We start from the raw sequence: 22,420 nt of genomic DNA, 5'->3' as shown, positions 1-22,420 counted from the left end.
AGTAGTTAGTTAGTCTGTGTAATTGCTTGTGCAATTATTATTAGGTGCTCTCCATATGCAAACTTGAACTATCATATATGCGCTTGTGCAATTGCTTATACATGTCAATCGGGATTTTTATAGTCTATATATATATATAATACAATTGAAAGTTTAATAAGTTATGGTACATTTTCTTGTATAAAATACTAAGCTATTGTAGATTAATGAAAAAAAAAAAAGTATTTAATTATACAATCTCAACTGATTGAGATCTGACTATCTATAAATTATTGAAGATGAGATTTATCTGTATGGACCCACTTATGTGGACATACTTGACTCACTTATGTGGACATATATGCTTACTTAATTAGGTGTGTCAAGGCTTTTCAATCTGATGACAAGGACTGCATATATGATATTGTTTTTTTATAAAAAATATATGCATGATATATTGTTAATATGAGAATTCTTTTTTTAGAAAAAAAAAAATTGAGGATTCCTCTTTAGAGCTGGTGGAAAGGGTCACGTTGTATAATCAATTTAACGTATAAGAGTATTATTTGATAATATATTTATATTTATATTAATATAATATAATATTAATAACATATATTCATATTATGACACATATACTGATTACATTACATAAAGATACTATCAATTACATCAAAAAATTTCTGATCAAAAGGGTCTCTTTATCTTTAGAAGATTCTTTTTAGAGTATATATATATATTGTTAATCCGAGGAAGAAAAATATATGTATTGTATATGTCATTTACAATTAATATATATTATTCGATAGGCGACAAGTGTGTGACATGATGCATGGTTCGGTACGTAGTTGACGATCATGACAAATTAATTAATGATCTAATTTATTTTACATACTGTTCAGTACTTAATTCGTTGGAAGAATAAAATCTCCTTCAGTTAATTGGCCAGCACATATATATATATATCCAAATTCCAAACTATATATATAATTGTCTTTCTTGTCCTTCAGCTAGATGACGTTTATACCACGACCAACTAATTAAGTGACGTTTCCTAATGAAAGAGATTTGATTTGTTGACCTTAATTTATATATTAATTACAGGTTTTACATGTATGGATCAAATTAATATTAAAATCAACAGATAAATAATCTAATTATTTGGGGACTGTTGATCACTCCATATATAATTACCAGAAGAAATGTAGAAAGATTCGTCTTACAATATGTGGCACAATGTGTAATTAATTACTAGGAGAATTAAATTAATTAATCGACTGTTGATTACTCCATATAATTAGCTCCTAGTTGTTAGAAATTGTCTAGCTCCACCCCTAAAATGATCAATCACCTTTGTTTAATTTTTGAGGTGAATAAAGCATGAGCATCCATCACTTTCAGCTTCCAATATATACCACCACAGCACATTGCCAAATAATAAATCTGACATTAAATATTGATCATCATATATTCATATGACCCAAGGATGCACCCAAAGGGCCAAAGTTCTCTCTTTGGGTCGCTTTTCGATCATGAACTGTAGTTGTCAGGTACAGAGACTAAGGTATGTAGCCAACGTGGTTGATGAATTGTCACTTGGATTCTGAGGTGGCTGGACCACATACCACCACCTGTCACGGCCAATGTTTCATGCACACTCTTCATGCATTACTCACACTCCCCACGTGGATGCCTTGTGCTCGAACGAGTCAGGCCAACATCTTCTTCGATCAGTTCTTCTCCCTCTATATATATAAAGCTAGCTAGCTTTGTACCATGCATATCTCAGAACCTAGCTTTGACAAATTAACTTGCTAAGAAACTCGATCGACCAAATCCAACTCTTTCGATATATATATATATATATATCTCTCTCTCTCTCTTTATCACTTTTCTTTCGTACCACACAATGTGTCCAATTTCCAAGACCAATATTATTAATGCCTCATGGTGCAAGAAGAAGCATGTAGATAGAGATGGTAAAGATGATCATGAGAAGTACTATGATCTTGTTGCCGCAGTGATATGCTCAGATGGGGATGACGATGATGATGATGGCGACTATGATTTTGCTCCAGCTGCATAAATAATAATATAGCTAGATAGACTTCTTGTACTTGATAATAACTTGGTAGTTGGTAACGAATATATATATATATATATCACACATCGCATTTTATTTGTCACATCAGGATAATATATTATTGTTCAAAGATTATATTGCCCAGCTCAAATGAATGACTGAAATTATGACCTAATTAATAAGATATTTGTATTCTATATTCTCTATGATTTTAAATGTTACCTTATATAATACGGCTTTTCTCGAATTTTATGTTGCTGATACATATGGGAATAATGGTTGTGGTCTTCTTGTTTGACATGGCATGCAGATATATATACTGATTTATATTTTGAATCATCTACTGCCATTAGAGCATATCTAAACCGTTAACCCATGGCTACCTCAATTGATCGACTTAATGCAAAGGACAATTTAGATCTTCATGTTTAGTATTGAAGTTTATTGATCTTGGATTTTTCACCATCCATGAATGATTTCGATCACATGGCTATATCTATGTTGTAGACTTACTTTCTATCAAATACAAAATTGGGAAGGGAGATGAGCGGTAAAGGAGAGTAAGGGAGAAATAACAAGACACATAATGAGGGTTTTCAAGAGCAATCACAGTTAGATCATTTCAAGGGTGAGGGATCTCTCGAAATGCAGACAAATTAAGGCATACAACCCAGATCTTCCCCTATAAAAAAAAAAAAAAAAAAAAAAAAAAAAAAAAAAAAAAAAAACCAGATCCTCAACTATTAATTTAATATGAGAAATAACAATTCTTTAATTATTTTAAAATTACAAATTGACATATTGTAATTAATATGATTTTAAAAAAGGTATTCATGTATCCAATTTTAAAACCAAGAACCTTCACCGATCAAATACTAAGCACACCTAGAAAAAAAAAAGTTCCAAAGGAATTTTAATCACAAAACTGTTGGGAATAAATCGCTTCGGCAAATATTAGTAATGTGATGGAAGAATAAAATAAACAGTCTTTATTCCACTAATGATACTGACTAATTTCCCAACGTGGGTCCAGGCCTTCATGCAACAAGTAGGACAAATCTAGCTCACAACATTTTGAAAAGCAAATTACCTGAATCGTGCCGAAGTACGACAATAGCTGATTTATTCATATGGTAGCCCGAAGTTGATGAGTTTATCTTGTCACTTTGAGTGTCCAACAGCGCCACGGCTCGACTTGAGGATTAACTTGAGGCTCAAGTTTTGAAATTTCATCTCGACTATACTCTGATATTAATATTATTCTATTAACAAAATAACAATTCATTAATTACCTGATATTATTTTCTCCCAATATCTCACTTCCTTCTATCTGATTTTTAAAATATATAACTCTTAAATTTATACTTTCTTCTAAATGATTTTTAAAGTACATTAATCCTATTTTTATCTTAAAGATGTCCTAATTAATATCTGATTCTTAATTAAATATAGCCTTCTCATACAAATGTGATGACAACATCAAAAGATAATTTTATGAAAAACAAGTCCTGTTTATATAATTTTTTCCATAAAAAAAGAAAAGAAAAAGAAAAACCATGTTTGCCATGCCAATATATGCGTAATAGAAAAACATCTTGGCACGCACAGAGCGCTTATAGAGAAGCAAGTTTATTTATAACTAACTCTACTATTTAAGCTCCAAACATCTTGGCACGCACAAAGCTTGCACTGAATCTTGCCTTAATTTACATTTCTATGCAGCCTCAATTGCAGTAATTAAGAGCATCCTTCGACCATGTTGTCGTAAATCAAAAGTTTAACATATGACAAGGGATGCAACATATTACATATATACTGGCAATGGGACACAACGTTTTCAAAACACCTACATTCATCATATACTTATTGAAATTGTGTGTTCTCTTCTAAACCTAACAATGGCTTTATCAATCTATGCTACATACAGTTATCTCTCTCATCTCTGGGTGAGAGGGGTTCCCAACAAGAAAATCATGGACAATGCCATTAATCTCAATTGAACTGCACCCAGGCACCTTTTTCACTCCAAAATCTTTCATTTTTCTTGTCACATCTGTTACATCTTCCCATCTTTCAGCAGAGGCATAGATATTGGTTAGAAGTGTGTGAACACTAGACCCACTTGATTCATTATCCACTAGTCTTTCGGCCACTCTTTCACCCATCTCCACATTGCCGTGAATTCTGCAAGCACTAAGCAAAGCACCATAAAGTGGAACTATAATCTCATTGTTTTCACTTGGAATCCTTTCTATCAACTCCTCTGCTTCATCTAACAGTCCAGCTCGACCAAGAAGGTCAATCAGATGTCCATAGTGCTCTAACTTTGGCTCAATCTTATACATGTTTCTCATGGAGTTGAAGAACTTACGGCCCTCCTTGACCAACCCTCCATGACTACAAGCACTTAAGACACCAATGAAGGTGATATCATCAGGGTTGATGCCAACCTGTTTCATTTCTGAGAACAACTCAAGTGCTTTGCTCGTCTTGCCATTCATTGCAAGCCCACAAATAATTGAATTCCAAGAAGCTGCATCTTTTTCCTTTAATCCACCGAAAATCTCCAAGGATTTGTCTATGCACCCACATTTTGCATACATTTCTATAAGTGCAGTACCAACAACTGCATCAATTTTTATTCCATTTTCATCTATGTACCCATGAATCCGTTTCCCTTGCTCTAATGCTCCCAACTGAGCACAGCCTGTGAGGAGAGAAACCACTGTAAATCTATCCCCTTTAACTCTTCTAAATTGGATCTCTTGGAATAGAGCCACAGCCTCATTAAAACGGTTATATTGTACATACCCATTAATCATAGCTGTGAAAAGAACGACATCCTTAATTGGACTCCCATCAAACAACTCTCTAGTCTCATCCAACTGACCACAATTTGCATACAACTCAGACACCATACTAGTCCAAGAGATCACATTTTTCAGCAGCATCTCATCAAAAATTTTACGGCCTTCACTCAAACAACCACACTTAGCATACATATCCAACAATGAATTTTCAATTATAGTAGTTAATTGAAGTTCACTTCTAACATAGTCATGAATTTCTTTACCAAGCTCCAAATTTTTCAATGCTGTGCAAGCCCAAAGGGTGCTTACAACTGTAGCTTCATCAGGCTTCTCATTGCTTTGGCATCGCATTCGCTGGAACACATTCAAAGCATCCTAAAATCTCCTACACCTAACATATCCTGAAATTATAACATTCCAACAAACCGTATCTCTCTCAGGCATTTCCTCAAACAGTTGCTCGAAATTCTCAATCTTACCCAATTCAGCATACATGTGAATGAGGGAGTTACCTACATACGTATCAAACTCAAGCCCAGTCTTGACCACAAAGCCATGAACCTTTGCACCTTCCTGAGCCTCTCCCAAGCATCCAATGGCCTTAAAAACAAATGGGTACGTGAAATTATCGGGCCACAAACCATCTTCCCTCAACCGCCGAAAGAGCTTAATGGCACTTCTGAAACTACCCTTTTTTGGAAAACGCTTTAATCATTACATTGTAAATGAACAAACATGGATTTTGGATGTGATTGAAGACTTACTGAGCATAATGTAAGTCTCCAAGAGATGGGTCCGTGCAAAAGACCATGAGCTTGTTGAGAGTGCCAGAGTGGCTCTGGTTTGGTGTAGTCCCAGAAGGAACATCTGGGACTGGATCTGTTTGAGCTGGGTCATGGATTTGCAGCTTTGAAGGAATTGAATGCATGATGCTTTTGTTAATGTGGGCTTGTGATAGGATCTTCAATCTTGAGAAGGGGAGTGGTGTAGAATGAAAATGGCGGGAAATGAACCTGAACATTTGACCAACACGTTTATGTTGGGTGAGCATGTGAGCTTTTCTGCTCACTGCAGTTTCAACTGAAGATAACTTGTCCTACATTTGCTACCCTTTGATTTAGCCTTGGTTGGGTTTATTTGGGTCTGAGTTGGCCTTCAACTCGATGTGTCGGACTGACCTAATCTGCGTTCATTTGGGCCTAAGTTGGGCTTAAAACAATTCGCATTAGTCTTAAATACACCCAACAAAGGATCAGTGCATCAAATACTAAATTCAGTTTATATTCTATCAGCCAGCTATGGCTGGATTTTTTTTGAATTTCAATTCCTTTAATTATCTGTTCAGCATATGTAGGGATGCATTTGAAATTTTTTAAAGAAAAAATTTCATTTACATGTAGGAATAAATTAAGAGGTTTAAGTAATAAAGGTACATAGGGTAATAGATTAGAATAAATTCAGATTTCAATTTGATTAAAGAGATCTACATACCGAATATTCAGATTTCAATTTGATTAAAAAAAATTTCGATCATGTCTTAAGTTTGGAGCACGTGGATCCATATTGTTGGATGCATTTCTAGATTAATTTAAAAAAATTATTGGATGCACGAACATGGAACATTGAACGTGGGTTCATCACAAATCTAGCAAAGGCTTGGCTTTGGACGTGGGCTCACGTATTGCTGTATGAATGGCTCAATGCCAGTTGTGGAATCAAAAGCTCCCTTCTTTCCTGCCTTCTTGGTCTTTCACTTCACTTTTCAAACCCACACAAAAGAAGAAAAGAAAAATGTTAGATTTGACGACATCAGACACATGACACATGTTTTTTTTTTTTTTTTGTCATTTGACTGAAATTTTTATTATATTCTGAATTCACATTGATCAACATATGCAGAGATCTTCAACAAATCTTTGATATTAAATGAAGGGCTACTATTTGCATACATTTTTTTTCTTTTTACACACCTTTTCTTAAAAAAAAAAACTCAAGGAAAAAGATCTTATACTCCATCTATTTTTCTTTTTGCACACCCTTCCTAAAAAAAAAACAGCCACACACCCATCCCCGATCACCTCCCTCCCCACCTCTCCTCTCTCCGGCACACACTCATCCCTGACCACGCCGAGCAGCCTACCACCACCGGTGACCACCCCACCCCTTCCATGCCCCTCTCTCCTTTCTCTATTTCTCTCTCTTACTCTATCTTTCCCCACCCCCACTCTCTCTTCTTTTTCTTCCCCCTACCCCAACCACTTCCCTCACCCCTACCCCAACCCTAACCCGACCCACCCTCTCTCTCCTGCCCACTCCACAACTGCTCCTCCAGCTAGCTCATCATCGCGCGCCGGAGAGAATAAAACTTTAAAAAAAAAATGAAGCGGGTTCGGTGGACCAGTGCCGAACCCGGTGGTTTCGTTCGGTAGGTACCCACCGAACAATCCTATTCTATTCGGAGGATACCTGTCAAACGAAACCACCGGGTTCGGCACTGCTCCGCCGAACCCGTTGCAATTTTGTATTTTGTATTTTTTTTATTTTTGGTTGTCTGCTTGGGTGAGAGGAGAGAGGGAATGAGAGAGAGAGAGAGAGAGAGAGATAGATAGATAGATAGATAAATAGATGGGAAGAATGTGGTGGTGGCTATTTTGGCTGTCTGTAGGTGATGGCTATTTGTAGGTGGTGGCTATTTGTAGGTGGTGCATACGGGGAGGAGGGGGGGAGGGATTGAGAGGTGGCAAGGAGAGAGGAGTCGGAGAGGAGAGAAGAGGAGAGGAGAGGAGGGGAGGGCTCGGGGGGAGGTGGTTGGGGTGGGCTTCGACGGTGAAAAAGAAAAAAAAATGATGGAGATGAAGTGGAGATGGGGATGAGGTGTGTACCGGGGGGGGGGGGGATGGGGTGTGTGGGTGAGGGGAGGGCCAAATGGTCTTTTTTCTTAAGTTTTTTTTTTTTTTTTTCAGAAAATGTGTGTAAAAAAAATTTAGGGATGTGTAAATAGCAGGCCTCGTTAAATGTTACCCCATTAACTACGGCATATAAAAGTATAAAACACACGACATAGTCCAAAACGACCTCAAAGGACGCCGTTTTACCCTCCCCTATATGGACTAATCAACGCCATAGAAACTCATTTCAATTCTATTCCGCCATCGGTCTGGTCTCTCTGTACTGCACGGCTCTCCTCTATCTGTGGCTCTCCCATTTCGCTTCACTGAAAGCTTTCCAAAGCTCTGTTTTGGATCTCAGTCTCCACAGAAGGCCACCTGCTTCGCTTTGGTTCAAGATCCGTGCTTTTCTACGTGTCGGTGATGTACAATTTCTTCTAAAACTATCTATTTCAATCCAATACATCGTCGTGTTTTATGTGTTAATTTCCTGCCCAGTATAGTAGATCGGCACAGTCTTCAATACCCATATTTAAGATTTTCCATGAAGTTCGTACCTTATCATTTTCGTTCATTTCCCTTTCTGGGTATTATTGTCTTTCCCTATCTATAGCTCTTGGTATCTTTGAAGATCTACTAGATTTTGCTCTGAATCTGAATTGGGTATATTAGTTAGTCACAATGTCTTCGCTTAGACTTGATTCTACCAAGCAGTACTACGCCACGAGCAGTCTCGTGATTGGGTATGCACTCTGTTCTAGCTTGTTAGCTGTGATAAACAAGTTTGCCATAACCATATTCAACTACCCTGGCCTTTTGACCGCACTGCAGTACCTTACTTCTGCTTTAGGAGTTTGGGTTTTGGGAAAGTTTGGACTTTTGCACCATGATCCCTTCACATTCGAGACAGCCAAGAAGTTTTTGCCTGCTGCCATTGTGTTTTACCTTGCAATCTTTACCAACACCAATCTTCTTCGCCACGCAAATGTAGATACGTTCATAGTGTTTAGATCCTGTACACCCCTTTTGGTTGCACTAGCTGATACTGCATTTAGGAAGCAGAAGATCCCATCTAAGCTTACCTTTGCATCGTTGTTGATCATTTTAGGGGGAGCTGTTGGGTATGTGGCCACTGATTCGGGTTTTACTTTGACTGCATATTCATGGGCGTTTGCATATTTGGTGACCATTACAACTGAGATGGTTTATATTAAACATATGGTCACTAATCTTGGGTTGAACACATGGGGTTTTGTGTTGTACAACAACTTGTTGTCACTGATGATGGCACCGGTGTTTTGGTTTGTTACTGGAGAGTATGTTGAGGTGTTTTCTGCTTTGCAATCAAATGGTGGGAATTTCTATGATCCTGGTGCATTATCTGCGGTGTCATTGTCATGTGTGTTTGGGCTCCTCATCAGTTTCTTTGGGTTTGCAGCAAGGAAGGCAATCTCTGCAACAGCATTTACAGTGACTGGTGTTGTTAATAAGTTTCTTACGGTTGCCATCAATTTGCTGATTTGGGATAAGCATGCCAGTCCCTTTGGTTTGATCTGCCTCCTCTTAACAATTGTAGGGGGGGTTCTTTATCAGCAGTCAGTAACTATGGTTAACAGTGCTCCATCCCAGCGTGAATCAACAGTGTCTAAGCAGACTCACAGTGAGAATGTTGGTGATGATTCTGATCAAGAAAATGAAGGCAAAGGCATCTCTGGTAAACTGGCTTCTATATGACAATTGGTATCTCGTATGCTCATTTTTTAGCTACTGGTGAAGAGGCAGAGTATGTCAGAAGTATTTTCTTTAGTATTAGTATTTTAGGGAATTTTTAGTATTTGATCTGCACAAGTATTATGTTCTTATAATTTTGTATCTAAGAGAACTTAAGCTGGCCTTTTCACCACTGGTAAATGACAATGCCTTTGTCTTTTTTTTTTTTTTTTTTTTTTTTAGATCTGGCAATTGTTTGGTGACGCATTCTTATCTGTTACAGTTAAGGCTGCATGCTATCTGGCGTAGCCCTAGGACTGCACTAAAACCAAGCAATATCAAATATGTATGCCAAAAGCTTTCATGTTTTTCTTTTTGTGTAGATTATTTCATCCTGTTACCTTCTTGTCTGTCTTCCTGAATTATGTTTGGGGTACCGACCTATTTGGTGATGGGGTACCCTTGTTCTAGCACGTTGATAGACTGACTTTATCCCGTTTCATGCAAATGTTTACTGCCAAATGCCAGTAGGATTGTTCAATCAAAATCTAGTTATGATGACTATCTTCAAGGCTTGAACTGAGGTCCTACCTTTTTTCTGATATCACTCACAGCAACTAACCTAGGCTTGTTGGTATCTACCAATACAAAGAGAAACCCCGGCCTTTTTGGTTAAGGAAATTTGATTTGTCCCCTGTCGTTTATGATGTTTATCAAATAAAACATAATTCTTAGTGTAATAAATATTGTAAGTTGCATTTACACTGAATGCTACATAACTATTTTTAACAGAAAAAGGGTGCATTTTTCAGTTACCTCTACTGTGGATAGGGCTAGCTGCAATTACTTCAATATTGTTAAGACTAATCAATGTTACTGAATTGGATTATGCCTCTCTATACCCCTAGTAAAGGCATTGTAGTTGTTAAGTGCAAGAAACATTGTTACGGCCATCTTCTTTGACCTTTGTATGATTGTATCTATATTCGAGGCCCATTGTTTTGCTGGTGATATGGGAATCCCTTGGAGATGCTGATCACTGTTCAATGTAAAATAAAGAATTCTCATCGCTATTGTGATATTGTCTATATAATATATTGATCCGTTATTTTGGAGGTGCTTTGAAAAAAAAAAAGACACTGAAGCTGTGTGAATTCGTATTTGGTCGACAAATCTTTTTTGAAGTTTCCTATTACATTAATTGTTGTATCACCAGAAATCCTTACAAGAACAAGATCCATCCTTAAACTGATGAAATCGGTTCCTATCCCGCACGATTATTTCCCTGTTGTAGACTTTGGAGATGAGCTTGGTTGCAGTGTGACAATCACTGCATACACGAAGGTTTTTCACAACTCGTATGGTTGTCCCGGGGTTTGTGCTTATGAGCCCAAATGCAATTGCCAGCTTTTCACTGTGGAGGCTAAGTGCAGTCTCCTTTTCTTCTTCATCCATATCCAACAACACCTCTGATTTCTCAGGAACATAACCAGCTTTTTTTAACAGGCTAATCATGTCTTCCAACATTTCATAGATGTGTGTGGATTGTGGGTGAGATGAATCACCCTTCACAAATTCATGGACAATTCCATCAACTTCAATCCGACTGCAACCTGGAGCTTTCTTTACGTTTCTGTCTGCCATGAGTTCCCTAATTCTTTTAGCCTCTTCCCACTTTTTCATGGAGCTATATAAGTTTGACAGAACCACATACGTTCCATCATCGTCGGGATCAAACTCTAGAAGTTGTTGAGCTGTTCTTTCTGCAACCTCAAGGTTACCGTGGATTCTGCAGGCACCAAGAAGCCCTCCCAAAACAAAACAATCGGGTTTCATTCGCATCTTCTGAATCAACTCCTCTGCTTCAGTTATGCGACCAGCTCGGCCTAATATGTCAACCATACAGCCATAGTGCTCAATGCTAGGCTGAATGCCATACACTTCAGACATTGAGTTAAAATGTGAAATTCCTTCATCCACTAGTCCAGCATGACTACAAGCAGCCAGTACCCCAACAAAGGTTATGGCATCTGGTTTTACTCCACTCATCTGCATCTCATGAAAATGCTCCAAAGCCTTCTTCCCTTGTCCACACATTGCAAAACCAGAAATCAAGGCTGTCCAAGTCATAACATCCGTCTCAGGCAGCTTTCGGAAAACTTCCGATGCAATGTCTATGGTCCCACACTTGGCATACATGTCAACGAGCGTCGTCCCAAGAGCAACATCTACCTCAATTTTCTCCTTTTCGATATATGCATGCAACCACTTACCAAGCTCTAGAGCACCCAAATGGCTGCAAGCAACCAATAAACTTACCATGGTCACCTTATCGCCCTTTTCTCCCTCAAGTTGCATTTCACGAAAGAGTAGGAAGGCCTCATCATAATTACTATCTTCAACATATCCATTGATCATGATGTTCCAACAGACCAAGTTCTTTTCCGGCATATTGTCAAACAAATCCCGAGCAAGCGACACACATCCACACTTGCAATAAACATCCGTAAGTGCCGTATTGAGCTTCAAATGAGACCGAAAACCATAGTCATCAATGTACTGGTGCACCTTTTTCGCAGTCTCCAAATCCCTGGCCCTAGCACACGCAGTCAAAACATTAAGCAAAGTAACCTCATTTGGACTCACATTTTGACTCTCCATCTTAGCAAAGAGCTTTAAAGCTTCAATGGGTTGATCCCACTGCGCATAAGCATCAATCATGGTTGCCCAAGAAACCACAGTCTTGTCCATCATTTTGTCAAACACCTTACGAGCAGAGACCAAGCACCTGCAATTCGAGTACATGTTCATCAAAGTGTTCTGAATGTACGAATCCGAAGCGAAACCCAACTTGGTAGAGTGGCAATGAAGCTGTTCTCCTTCACACAAATCCCCACATGACTTGAACAAGGAAGGGAATGTGAACCTGTCAGGTACCACCAAGCCTTCGGCAATCATTTCTTGGTAGAATAAAATGGCCTCGCGGGAAAAACCCTTGTTCGTATAGCCTCGAATAATCGAATTGCAAGTATAAGTGGTGGGATTGGGGATTTGGGTGAGGACTAAACGGGCATAACGGAGGCTTCCGGAGGCTTCCAGAGCGGAAAAGGCAACGATTTTGCTGGCGGTGAAGGCGTCGAAGAAGAGGCCGGTTCGGAGGAGTTGGGCGTGGAGTTGCTTGAGCTCGGACATGGTGGAGCATTTGTCTAGTAATGTGAGACATGGGTGTGGTTGAATTGGGTTGTTCATGCTAGTCTTGGTGCTGCTGGTGGTTGTGACGGCAATCGCGGTGGATGTGGCCGCGGGTTTGTGTAAGAGTGGATTTTCAGAAGAGAAGGGTGGTCTAATGTGGTGGTGGAGGGAAAGAGGAGCAGCCATTGCTGCTCTGCTCTGTGGACGGTGTCCGTTGTTAGTTATTACCGTTTAAGGAAGGTTAATTACTTTAACATGGAATGTATGGATAATGTTATAACAGTAATGCTATATTTACCATATTTTTATACCATATTTTTATACCATCTTACGTGTCATTATTTTACTGGACCAAATTTTTTTTTTTCTTTTTGAATTTTTGTTTTTATTTTTTAGTGTCCAATGCATGAATGCTATGTAAGTTGCCACATAAAATGGTATGAAATTATGGTATAAAAATGTGGGATGTCTAGCACTACTGATGTTATAACTGAAACCAATTGTGATGACTAGCTGGTCACATGACATGCATCTTTTTTTTTTTGGTTGGGGAGGGGGTTCACATGAGTATCTGTGAAGATTCCAGAATCACAATGGTGCTATCCACAATTGAATACATTATGTACACCAAGTGTTGCAGTTGAGTTGCTAAGTATGACATATACAGAAACGTTAGCTTTGCTGAGGCACTGATACTCTGCTGAATATGGTAACGTTGGTTGTGCAGCTTAGCTGGATGCTGAGGTAAAGTGGATCGGATTTTCTGCCAAATCTAAGGAATCCCCAATATTCCTACGTGGGCTAGCTTTATTATGCCCATGGTGATCACATGCATCTGTTGGCCCAATTCAGTTAGTTACCACGTACCAATGAGTTCTGAAGAACTGTAACAAGCTAAGGGTGTAATGTCTTTCAATTAACTAAGGTCAAATTTGGGGTATTTGCTTAATAAAAACGTTTTTGATTGAAATACGCAAGAGTACGTACTTTTCGGGTTAGAGAATCACCTTTTAGGAAGTGTTAATTTGCAAGAGAGTGTAAGAATACTTGATATTAAATTTTTTATATGCTTGCACTTGCAGTTCCAAATCTAATTAGATTGTGTAGTTGTTGGGTATAGCTTGTAAAGGGCGAAGGCCGGCAATAAAAGAAGAGAGAGATATATAGAGGGGGTCTCTCACAGTCACAGTGTCACACACACATGTGAATATGTGATATATGATATTTATGATTATGATTATGTATCGGTGAGAGGGGCAAAGCAATAACGTGATATTGTCAGCATAAACAACGGAGTGGGACACACACAGGAATGCTGAGAGAGAGAGAGAGAGAGAGAGAGAGAGAGAGAGAGAGAGAGAGTTGGGACCAGAGCATTCCTGTGAGAACATGTTGTGTTTGGGACAGACATCAGACCTCTCTCTCTCTCTCTGTGACTCTCATGATCACAGGATTCACAGACAGAGTGAGTCACAGAGTGAGTGAGTCTCACCCCCACCATGACCATACCACCCTTCCTCACAGTGATCACAGGCTGATAGATCGATCACCTTCTGGATGGCCAATGCCAGCGAAGAGACATCAGATATATTCAAGTGCAGTCCCCCCTTTTGGTAATTCCCAAAGAGTCGCAGTTGATACGTGTCCATATCCCATTCCTCCATCCCAATCAATCAAACTATATATATACAACTTGGGTCCTCATGACTCGTTGGCTATAATATAACACTTCCCTAGCTAGCCTTCACTTAAATTCATGCTTTAATTTTTGGGTTTTGCGATATGTATTGCTCTCTTTGGTCCCAAATTCCATGCATGCATGTTACCCACTGGACCACCTAGCTACCACACTCACACACCCTCCTCCCTATTCAATCTTAAGCTTAGCTAGCTACCACCTACATACCCTCTTACTTCTAATTGGGGAAATATCCAGTTGTTCGATCTTATCATTTTTCTTTTATTTAATTTCCTCAATGCTCCTCTATTGCTCTCTAGCTAGCTACTTAGTACTTACTCTACTCTAAGTCTAAAACTAAATGATGACTAAGTCTAAGTATGCCATTATGCACAAATTAACTCCCATAATCAAACTCTAATAATCTTAGTGTTAGAGCTTTTTTGGGCTTGTAATACGGTCCCAATTATTCCCCATAATCTAATCTAATGGACCACCCAACCTCCACCAATACGAGGAAAAGCTTTTTACACATTTCATGGAAACTTAATTTTCAACCCTTTACTCTCGTTCTCTCTCTCAAAATATTTGCCCATTTTTCAAGCTATCAATCTTTTCTGACTTCTTCCTTTTCCTAAGTCATAGAACTATGAGAGGCCTCTCATAATTAATATTATATATATGGTTTGTAAGTTTTTATTATATATTATTGTGCTGCCTTGATGGCCACAAAGTTCACAGGTCCTAAGAATTATGAAGAGGCGCATGTCAAGAAATAAGAATTGACTCGTTGAGCTTTTCATTGGGCGTTGCATATATATATATATATATATATATATATATATATATTTGCATGAGCCTCTGTCTTTGATTCGCATTTAAATTTCTCTAAACAAACTTAAACAAGCGTGCGCAGATCTGATGTTGCACTCCACACTACATATGGTTTTGGATTAAAGTAGTAAAGTACGTCCTCCAATTACAATATAAACAAAGGATCATAAATATGATTCGCTTGTTAAATAAACAACAAATTTAATTGTACTGAAGTAATAAATATGCCAATATCTATTAATAAAACATAATAAATTATAGGATACAATGGAATTATAAAAGATTTAGGATATTTATGTACTTTCAGAAAATGAAAAGTTTGAAAAAATGTGTTACCTCTTTATATCATTGAAATAACATGTTTGAAATAAAACTAAACCGGCCTGGGTCCATTTTCATTTAACTCAATTTGATGGATGAGTAGGTCCATTAATAAAGTCCTCCTTCTTTAAAATATTAATTTTACCTTTTCCCTTTCTTTTTCTTAATACTATGCTCATGATAATATGATATGACATGCCTATATACAGGCTTTAATTAATAGCCAAGTTGTGGTTATTTAAAGAAAACAATTGAATCTTTCCTTGTCTTAATTATGCAATTAGAAAAACTCTTTAATCTACTGTTAGTTTATAACACTTTAATTAATCTATCATACATACATATAATATGATTCATATTAACAACAACACCCACTAGGAAAACTAAAAAAATGGAACTAACAGTGACAAGTATTAGTGTCTTTATATGACACATGTGTCACTGATGTGGAATATTCGTTCTTACAATGACACATTATAACTTTAACAAAAATACTGTCACTGTAGAAGTTGCATTGATTTTTTGTAGGTAAATTCAATAACTCCCATCCCATCTCTTGCTTCAAGGGCTAGCTTGGACATTTTTTAAGCCAACAGAACGACCTTTTTATGTGTCCAAACGCCATTGTGAAGTAAATTAATAAGACTAATATAGAATCGTAGAGTAGCATTGTCTTATTATTAGACACTTTCACGTATCATATCTATTAAATTATCAAACTAAATCACCAATTCAAAATTATTTAATAGACTGATAATATAATATATAATCAAACTGTTTAACAAAAAGATATTATACACTTATAATACGCAATATTACTAATTATGAGAAATTTAGAAGAATGAGTCAATTCAATGTGTTGAAGTAGAAGTCTGAATTGTTTTTATCAACTTTGTACCCTTTTTTTTTTCTTTTGGCTAAAGAACGACATTAGAAGATTTATTTTCAGTCTTGAATATTCAGATGATAAATTATATATTTGATAGGATATTAATATGTGAAGATGAGTACGTACGTACTTTCTGCTGATCGTATTCAAGTGATATGGTCCCCGTGATGGGTTCTACTGGTGGAGCCAATCATTTAAGTATTGTGTGCATAAGAGATCAGCACTACTACTCCTTAATTATTGCTTAAATATTAAATCTATGCTGGGGGACGAGCCTAATGGGAGGGTAATTAATTAACTTAAACGGTAACTGTCAATACACCTAATATATCTCTTTCTAGAGATTAGACCAAAATTAAAGTAAGGGTAATCATCCAAATAATTAATTACTAGGATAATATATAAATTGCTAAGATTGAAGTTGAAGGTGTGGCTTTGTCTACTCAAGGGCTATAGAGATCAACTTATAGAAAAAAAAAAAAAAAAAAAAAACTGATGCGGCATCACAAACAAAGAATATAGACATTTGGAACTAATCATTATCACTATTAGTGATGCACACCACATTAGCTATCTCGATTAAAAATAAATTTTTCTCCGAGTTATATAAATAAGTAAACCTATTTAAAGAACCCACTTAATTGGTTTCCCATTCGTTTTTTAATGGTAATTGGTAACAATATATGAATCAGGATTCATCTCAGCTCAGGCATTTAATACTGCAAAAGGTCATATTCAGCATTCAAGTTAATTTACGTTAATGTAAGATGCATTTGAAATATAAATGTATTACTTATAGACTACAGATTGACAATTAATAATACCAAACAAACAAAGTGTAATCTGAAGAGGATCAGCGAATCTTGGTTCTTGAGGCGCTCTTATATTCTCTTCTCCCTGCAGGCCTGCACTGAGCACATGGAGCTAGATCGAAGTATTAGAGATTAATTAAGGCTAGCCATCGTTGTTTAAACAGAGATCATATATATAAGTTTTAAGAAAAAACAGTTTTCCAATTAAAGCTTTTATTTTACATGGGCCATTAATATTCCAATGATTCAAGAAAGAAAAAAGAAAAGAAAGCGTAGTAATTGCATGGAAAAAGCGTTCAAAGAATCAAGATGAGTTCAGCTACATAGCATTCGTTGACCCGGCCAGTCTCTTATTTTGTGCCGGCAGATTTGGAGACACTGTGGACTCCTGCTGATGTGGATCCGTGTCAGTGAATGCACACAATTACGGTGCAATTGATATAAGATTTAACATTCAAAAATTTCATAATAAGTAGTAAACAGTGGAAGTTATAAATTATTATTGAAAAAGAAAAAGGTCCATTGATTTTAACTATTAAATTTCAATAATTTTTTAGTTTATGTTCCAAAATTAAATAGTATTTTAAATTAGTTACTAGTTGAAAAGTTAAATAAAATAATAAAGTAAAAGATATTAGAATTTACAATATTACACTACATGCCACTACAATAAAAAAATAAAGAGCAAATTACAATTTAGTACCTCAATTTTACATGTTGTTTCAATTTAGTACCCCAACTTTGAAAACTTGCAAAAAAATATCTTAATTTTCATTTTGTGTCAAAATAGTATCTCTATTAGTTTTTCTGTTAAATAAACCGTTATCTGCTGACGTGACAGAAGCATTTTCGTCTTTTTCTCTACATTTAAAAAATAATAATATTTTTAAAAACTTTTGAATAGAAAAATTCTTTAAAAAATTAAAACTTGAAAAAAAAAAAATGGGGGGAGATGGGGTTTGGGTAATAGGGGGTGGGTCGGGGAGGGGCTGAGTTGGGTTGGGGGGAGAGAGGCAGGGGGTGGTTCTAGGTGGGGAAGAAGAAAGAGGGCGGGGGGCTGGTGCTGGGTGGAGGGTGCGACGAGGGGTTGGGGCGATGCTGGGTGAGGGCGACGGGGCCTAGGGAGGGGGGAGATGGGTGCGACTGGGTTTGGGGGAAGGTGGGTGCGATAGGTCGGGGGGCAGGAGGGTGCGACGGGGGTTGGTGCGGTGGTGGATGGTGGCGACTGGGCTGGGGAAGGGGAGGTGGATGCGACTGGTTAGGGGAAAGGTTGGGCTGGTTGAGGCTTGGCTGGGCTAGGTGAGGGGGTGGGGCTGGGAAGGGAGGTAGGTGGGGGCGACGGGGGCTGGGAAGGAGGGGAAGGGGTGAGACTGGGTTTGGGGGGAGGGTGGGTCGGGTAGGGAGAGGGGGGCAACAGGGCTGGGGGCTGAGATTGGGTGTCTGAGGCTGGGTGGGGTGGAGGGGACTGGGGGTGTTGCGTGGGGGTATGAATGGGGAAGGGGGAAGGGGATGGGGAAAAATAATTTTTAAGAAATTTTTTTATTTTAATTATTTTACGAAATTTTTTAGGAAATTCTTTTATTCAAAGTCTTAAAAGTATTATTATTTTTTAAATATTGAGTAAAAAGACGAAAATATCTCTGTCACATCAGTATATAACGGTTTATTTAACAGAAAAACTAACGGAGGTATTATTTTGATACAAAATGAAAGTTAAGGTATTTTTTTGCAAGTTTTCAAAGTTGGGGTACTAAGTTGAAACAACATGTAAAGTTGAGGTACTAAATTGTAATTTACTCAAAAATAAAAGTAATATTACATCACAAATATTACATTAATTTATATTATATTCTATTTTTAAAAAAATAAATCCAGTCACAACTTAACTGTGACTATCTTGGTAAATTGAAAGAGATAACTCACACCACTATACTATGTATTATTTAGACCTCTATTTATACTATATTATAATATGATTTATCTAAAAAAAAATTCAATTAAGTCACAACTTAACTGTGACTGTCTCACAATTTAGATGTGACTGTTGTTCAGTCACAACTAAATTTGAAGTTGTGAATGTCGTACATTCATAACTAAATGTGAAGTTGAGACTATATTAGGAAATTTTTAAGATAATATAAAAGTCTCAAGAACAATTTTGTTAAAACCTTATAAATTTTAACTAACACCCATCATATGTGGGCCAAATGACAAAAATGTCAAATGAAAAAGGCTCAAATCAAATAATCCAACATGTTTATGACATAATCTAAAAAACTACATTTAAATTTGGTAGTTCAATTGAAATATTATATTAAAAAATTATTAAAATTTGATATTTAATTCTAATTTTTTGAAAAGAGAAAAGCAACTAGGCTGAAATGCATATATATATATATTAAAAAGAAAAGAAAAACAGTGAGTATACAGTTGGTGGGGAGTGGACCACTGGAGCATGTCAGCAATCAGCCCCTCTCCCTATCTCCCTCTGTCCTACACTCACTCACTCTCTCTCCTTTCTTAGTCCTTCTTCCTACTCGTATCAAAAACCCTCTCTTGGCTCTCTTTTCATTTCAGTATTTCACCCATCTCTTTCCGCACACAACCTCTCGATCTCTCTCTCTCTTCATGTCTTCCTCCAGAGTCCAGATGGAGATTATGAACAGCAAAACCCACATACACCCACCTCCTCGTATCTAATCCCCCTCCTCACCCACCAAATAAACAAATTCCACACCCACCAGATCGATATGGGACCCTACGGTTCCACCATTTGTTCCGGCGGCGTCAGCAGCAGCGCCAGCTCTTCCTCCTCCTCCTCCTCCACCGTCACCAAACCCCCGCCTTCCGAGATCGACGGCTATCTCGCCGACGCCGGCTACAAGGTCCGCTCCTCCGACCTACGAAATGTCGCTCAGCGCCTCGAACGCCTCGAGACCGTCATGGCCGTCAACTCCCCCACCGACCTCTCCCAGCTCGCTTCCGACGCCGTCCTCTACAACCCCTCCGACCTCGCCTCTTGGGTCGACTCCCTCCTCTCCGAATTCAACCAGCCCATCTCTCTCCCCTCCGATCTCGATTTCTCTGACGTCATCATCAATTCCCCCACGCTCCCCACCAACGACACCTGGACCGACCACGCCGTCTCCGCCCCCTCCGCCGCCTCGCCTCAGCAGCACCAGCTCACCGCCCTCACTGCCATGGAAGAAGATTCCGGGATAAGGCTGGTCCACTTGCTCGTCACGTGCGCCGAGTCCGTCCAACGTGGCGACCTATCATTGGCCGGCTCCTTGATCGAGAACATGCAGGCTCTGCTCACACGTGTCAACACTGGCTGCGGCATCGGCAAGGTCGCCGGCTACTTCATCGACGCCCTCAGCCGCCGCGTCTTTGCGCCGCAGAGCATCGCGTCGGCCGCTGCCGGCTCGGCTCATGAGAACGAGGTTCTCTACCATTACTTCTACGAGGCCTGCCCGTACCTGAAATTCGCCCACTTCACGGCGAATCAGGCAATTCTCGAAGCGTTTCAGGGCCACGATTGCGTCCACGTCATCGACTTCAACCTGATGCACGGGTTGCAATGGCCGGCGCTTATACAGGCTCTAGCTCTACGCCCCGGTGGGCCCCCCTTGCTTCGATTAACGGGCATTGGACCGCCGTCACCAGACGGCCGAGACTCCTTAAGAGAAATCGGAGTCCGACTGGCCGAGTTGGCTAGTTCCGTCAACGTCCGTTTCGCTTTTCGCGGCGTGGCGGCTTCGAGGCTAGAGGACGTGAAGCCGTGGATGCTTCAAGTGAGTCCGAAAGAGGCTGTGGCAGTGAATTCGATCATGCAGCTGCATCGTTTGCTTGGATCGGATCCGAACAGGAATTCCCCGATCGAGATGATGCTGGGGTGGATCCGGAACTTGAACCCGAAGATCGTGGCGGTTGTGGAGCAGGAAGCGGACCACAACAAACCCGGGTTCCTGGACCGGTTCACGGAGGCTCTGTACTACTACTCCACCATGTGCGACTCGCTGGAGGCTTGCGCGCTGCAGCCGGAGAAAGCTTTAGCCGAGATGTACATACAGAGAGAGATATGCAACGTGGTGTGCTGCGAGGGGTCGGCTCGGGTTGAGCGACACGAGCCTTTGGTTAAGTGGAGGAGCCGGCTTGGACAAGCCGGGTTCGGGCCTTTGAATTTGGGGTCCAATGCGTTCAAGCAAGCGAGTATGCTTTTGACTCTCTTCTCGGCGGAAGGGTACCGTGTGGAAGAGAACGAAGGGTGTCTCACGCTGGGATGGCATAGCCGGCCGCTCATCGCCGCTTCTGCTTGGCAAGTCATTCCCTGTTTGCCCACCATGCCCGACCCGACCACCAACCCGCTTGGGATTATGAATCATAATGCCAATCATGTCTAAATAAGTTTCACTTTCCTTTTTCTTATTTTTTATTTTCTCAAATTCTACGATTTTCTTGCTCTTTATTATGTTCTAGTTGAATGATAGATAAATGCTTCTAATATGGCAAACCATGCATGCTGCAACTATCTATATATGGTTCTATAAACATGGTCCAATTGGTCAAAATTAACATAAAAGGTTCAGTTACAATTCCCAAAAAGAGCCAAAAACAAGCTCATTGACCCAGTAATTTTTTATTTTACCAGATTGTGAAATAAGATTATTAGTGAAATTCTAGCATAATTTTGGTTTGTATTATATTATTCTCCTAGATAAATCTTTTTCGTTTTTGGTTTTGAATTTTATACAAAAATATATGATTTAGTATAATTTGAGATTCCAGAAGTTCTGGAATCGAGGAAGAAGAAATAACAAAAATGAAGGTTTATGGTATTTAGTATTTAGGTAAGAAAAGCATGTTGTTCATGTTATGTATGGTCCAGAAACAGTCAACGCTGGAAAAAAGTGGTTGTGGGAGGCTGTCTGAGTGTCTGATAAAAAATAAGAAATAAGAAATAAAAATGGGAATTGAAATTGAAATTGAAAAGGAAAGCACAACTGGTACCTGACGTAATTTCAATATATAGCAGGCGGTCCAATGTACACGGCACCTTTGGGTCTATTTGTGTTCTCTATGGTCTATGGACTATGGACTCTACACTCTGCACTATATACCCCTAGATTGCTACCTGCGACCAAACACTAATAATTTTCTGCTTACGAGTTTGGTGTCCGTGTCACTGAATAATTATGAAATTGAAATATCTGCATCTCCACGT

At 38.8% G+C, this 22,420-nt stretch overlaps 2 protein-coding genes and 2 pseudogenes across 2 annotated transcripts; 2 read left to right on the top strand and 2 right to left on the bottom strand.

Annotated features, from left to right (window-relative positions):
* Nucleotides 1-3,944: 3,944 nt before the first annotated feature.
* LOC147285542 (pentatricopeptide repeat-containing protein At1g31430-like) lies at nucleotides 3,945-5,784 on the bottom strand (annotated as a pseudogene).
* Nucleotides 5,785-8,026: 2,242 nt separating this feature from the next.
* Nucleotides 8,027-9,699, top strand: GONST4 (golgi nucleotide sugar transporter 4). Its single transcript, XM_086244393.1, has one exon. The coding sequence runs from the start codon at nucleotides 8,442-8,444 to the stop codon at nucleotides 9,492-9,494; it is 1,053 nt and encodes a 350-aa protein (XP_086100519.1). The 5' UTR covers nucleotides 8,027-8,441; the 3' UTR covers nucleotides 9,495-9,699.
* Nucleotides 9,700-10,551: 852 nt separating this feature from the next.
* On the bottom strand, nucleotides 10,552-12,877 carry LOC147285540 (pentatricopeptide repeat-containing protein At1g08070, chloroplastic pseudogene; annotated as a pseudogene).
* A 6,857-nt stretch (nucleotides 12,878-19,734) lies between these two features.
* Nucleotides 19,735-21,716, top strand: LOC147285539 (protein SLENDER RICE1-LIKE 1-like). Its single transcript, XM_086245150.1, has one exon. It carries the CDS (start codon nucleotides 19,947-19,949, stop codon nucleotides 21,597-21,599), a length of 1,653 nt encoding a protein of 550 aa, XP_086101276.1. The 5' UTR covers nucleotides 19,735-19,946; the 3' UTR covers nucleotides 21,600-21,716.
* The last annotated feature ends 704 nt before the right edge of the window (nucleotides 21,717-22,420 follow it).

The sequence above is a fragment of the Dryas octopetala genome, chromosome 5, assembly GCF_963921425.1.
Source record: "Dryas octopetala chromosome 5, drDryOcto1.1, whole genome shotgun sequence".
Taxonomy (NCBI): Eukaryota; Viridiplantae; Streptophyta; class Magnoliopsida; order Rosales; family Rosaceae; genus Dryas; species Dryas octopetala.
This window is presented reverse-complemented; position numbering and strand designations above follow the sequence as displayed.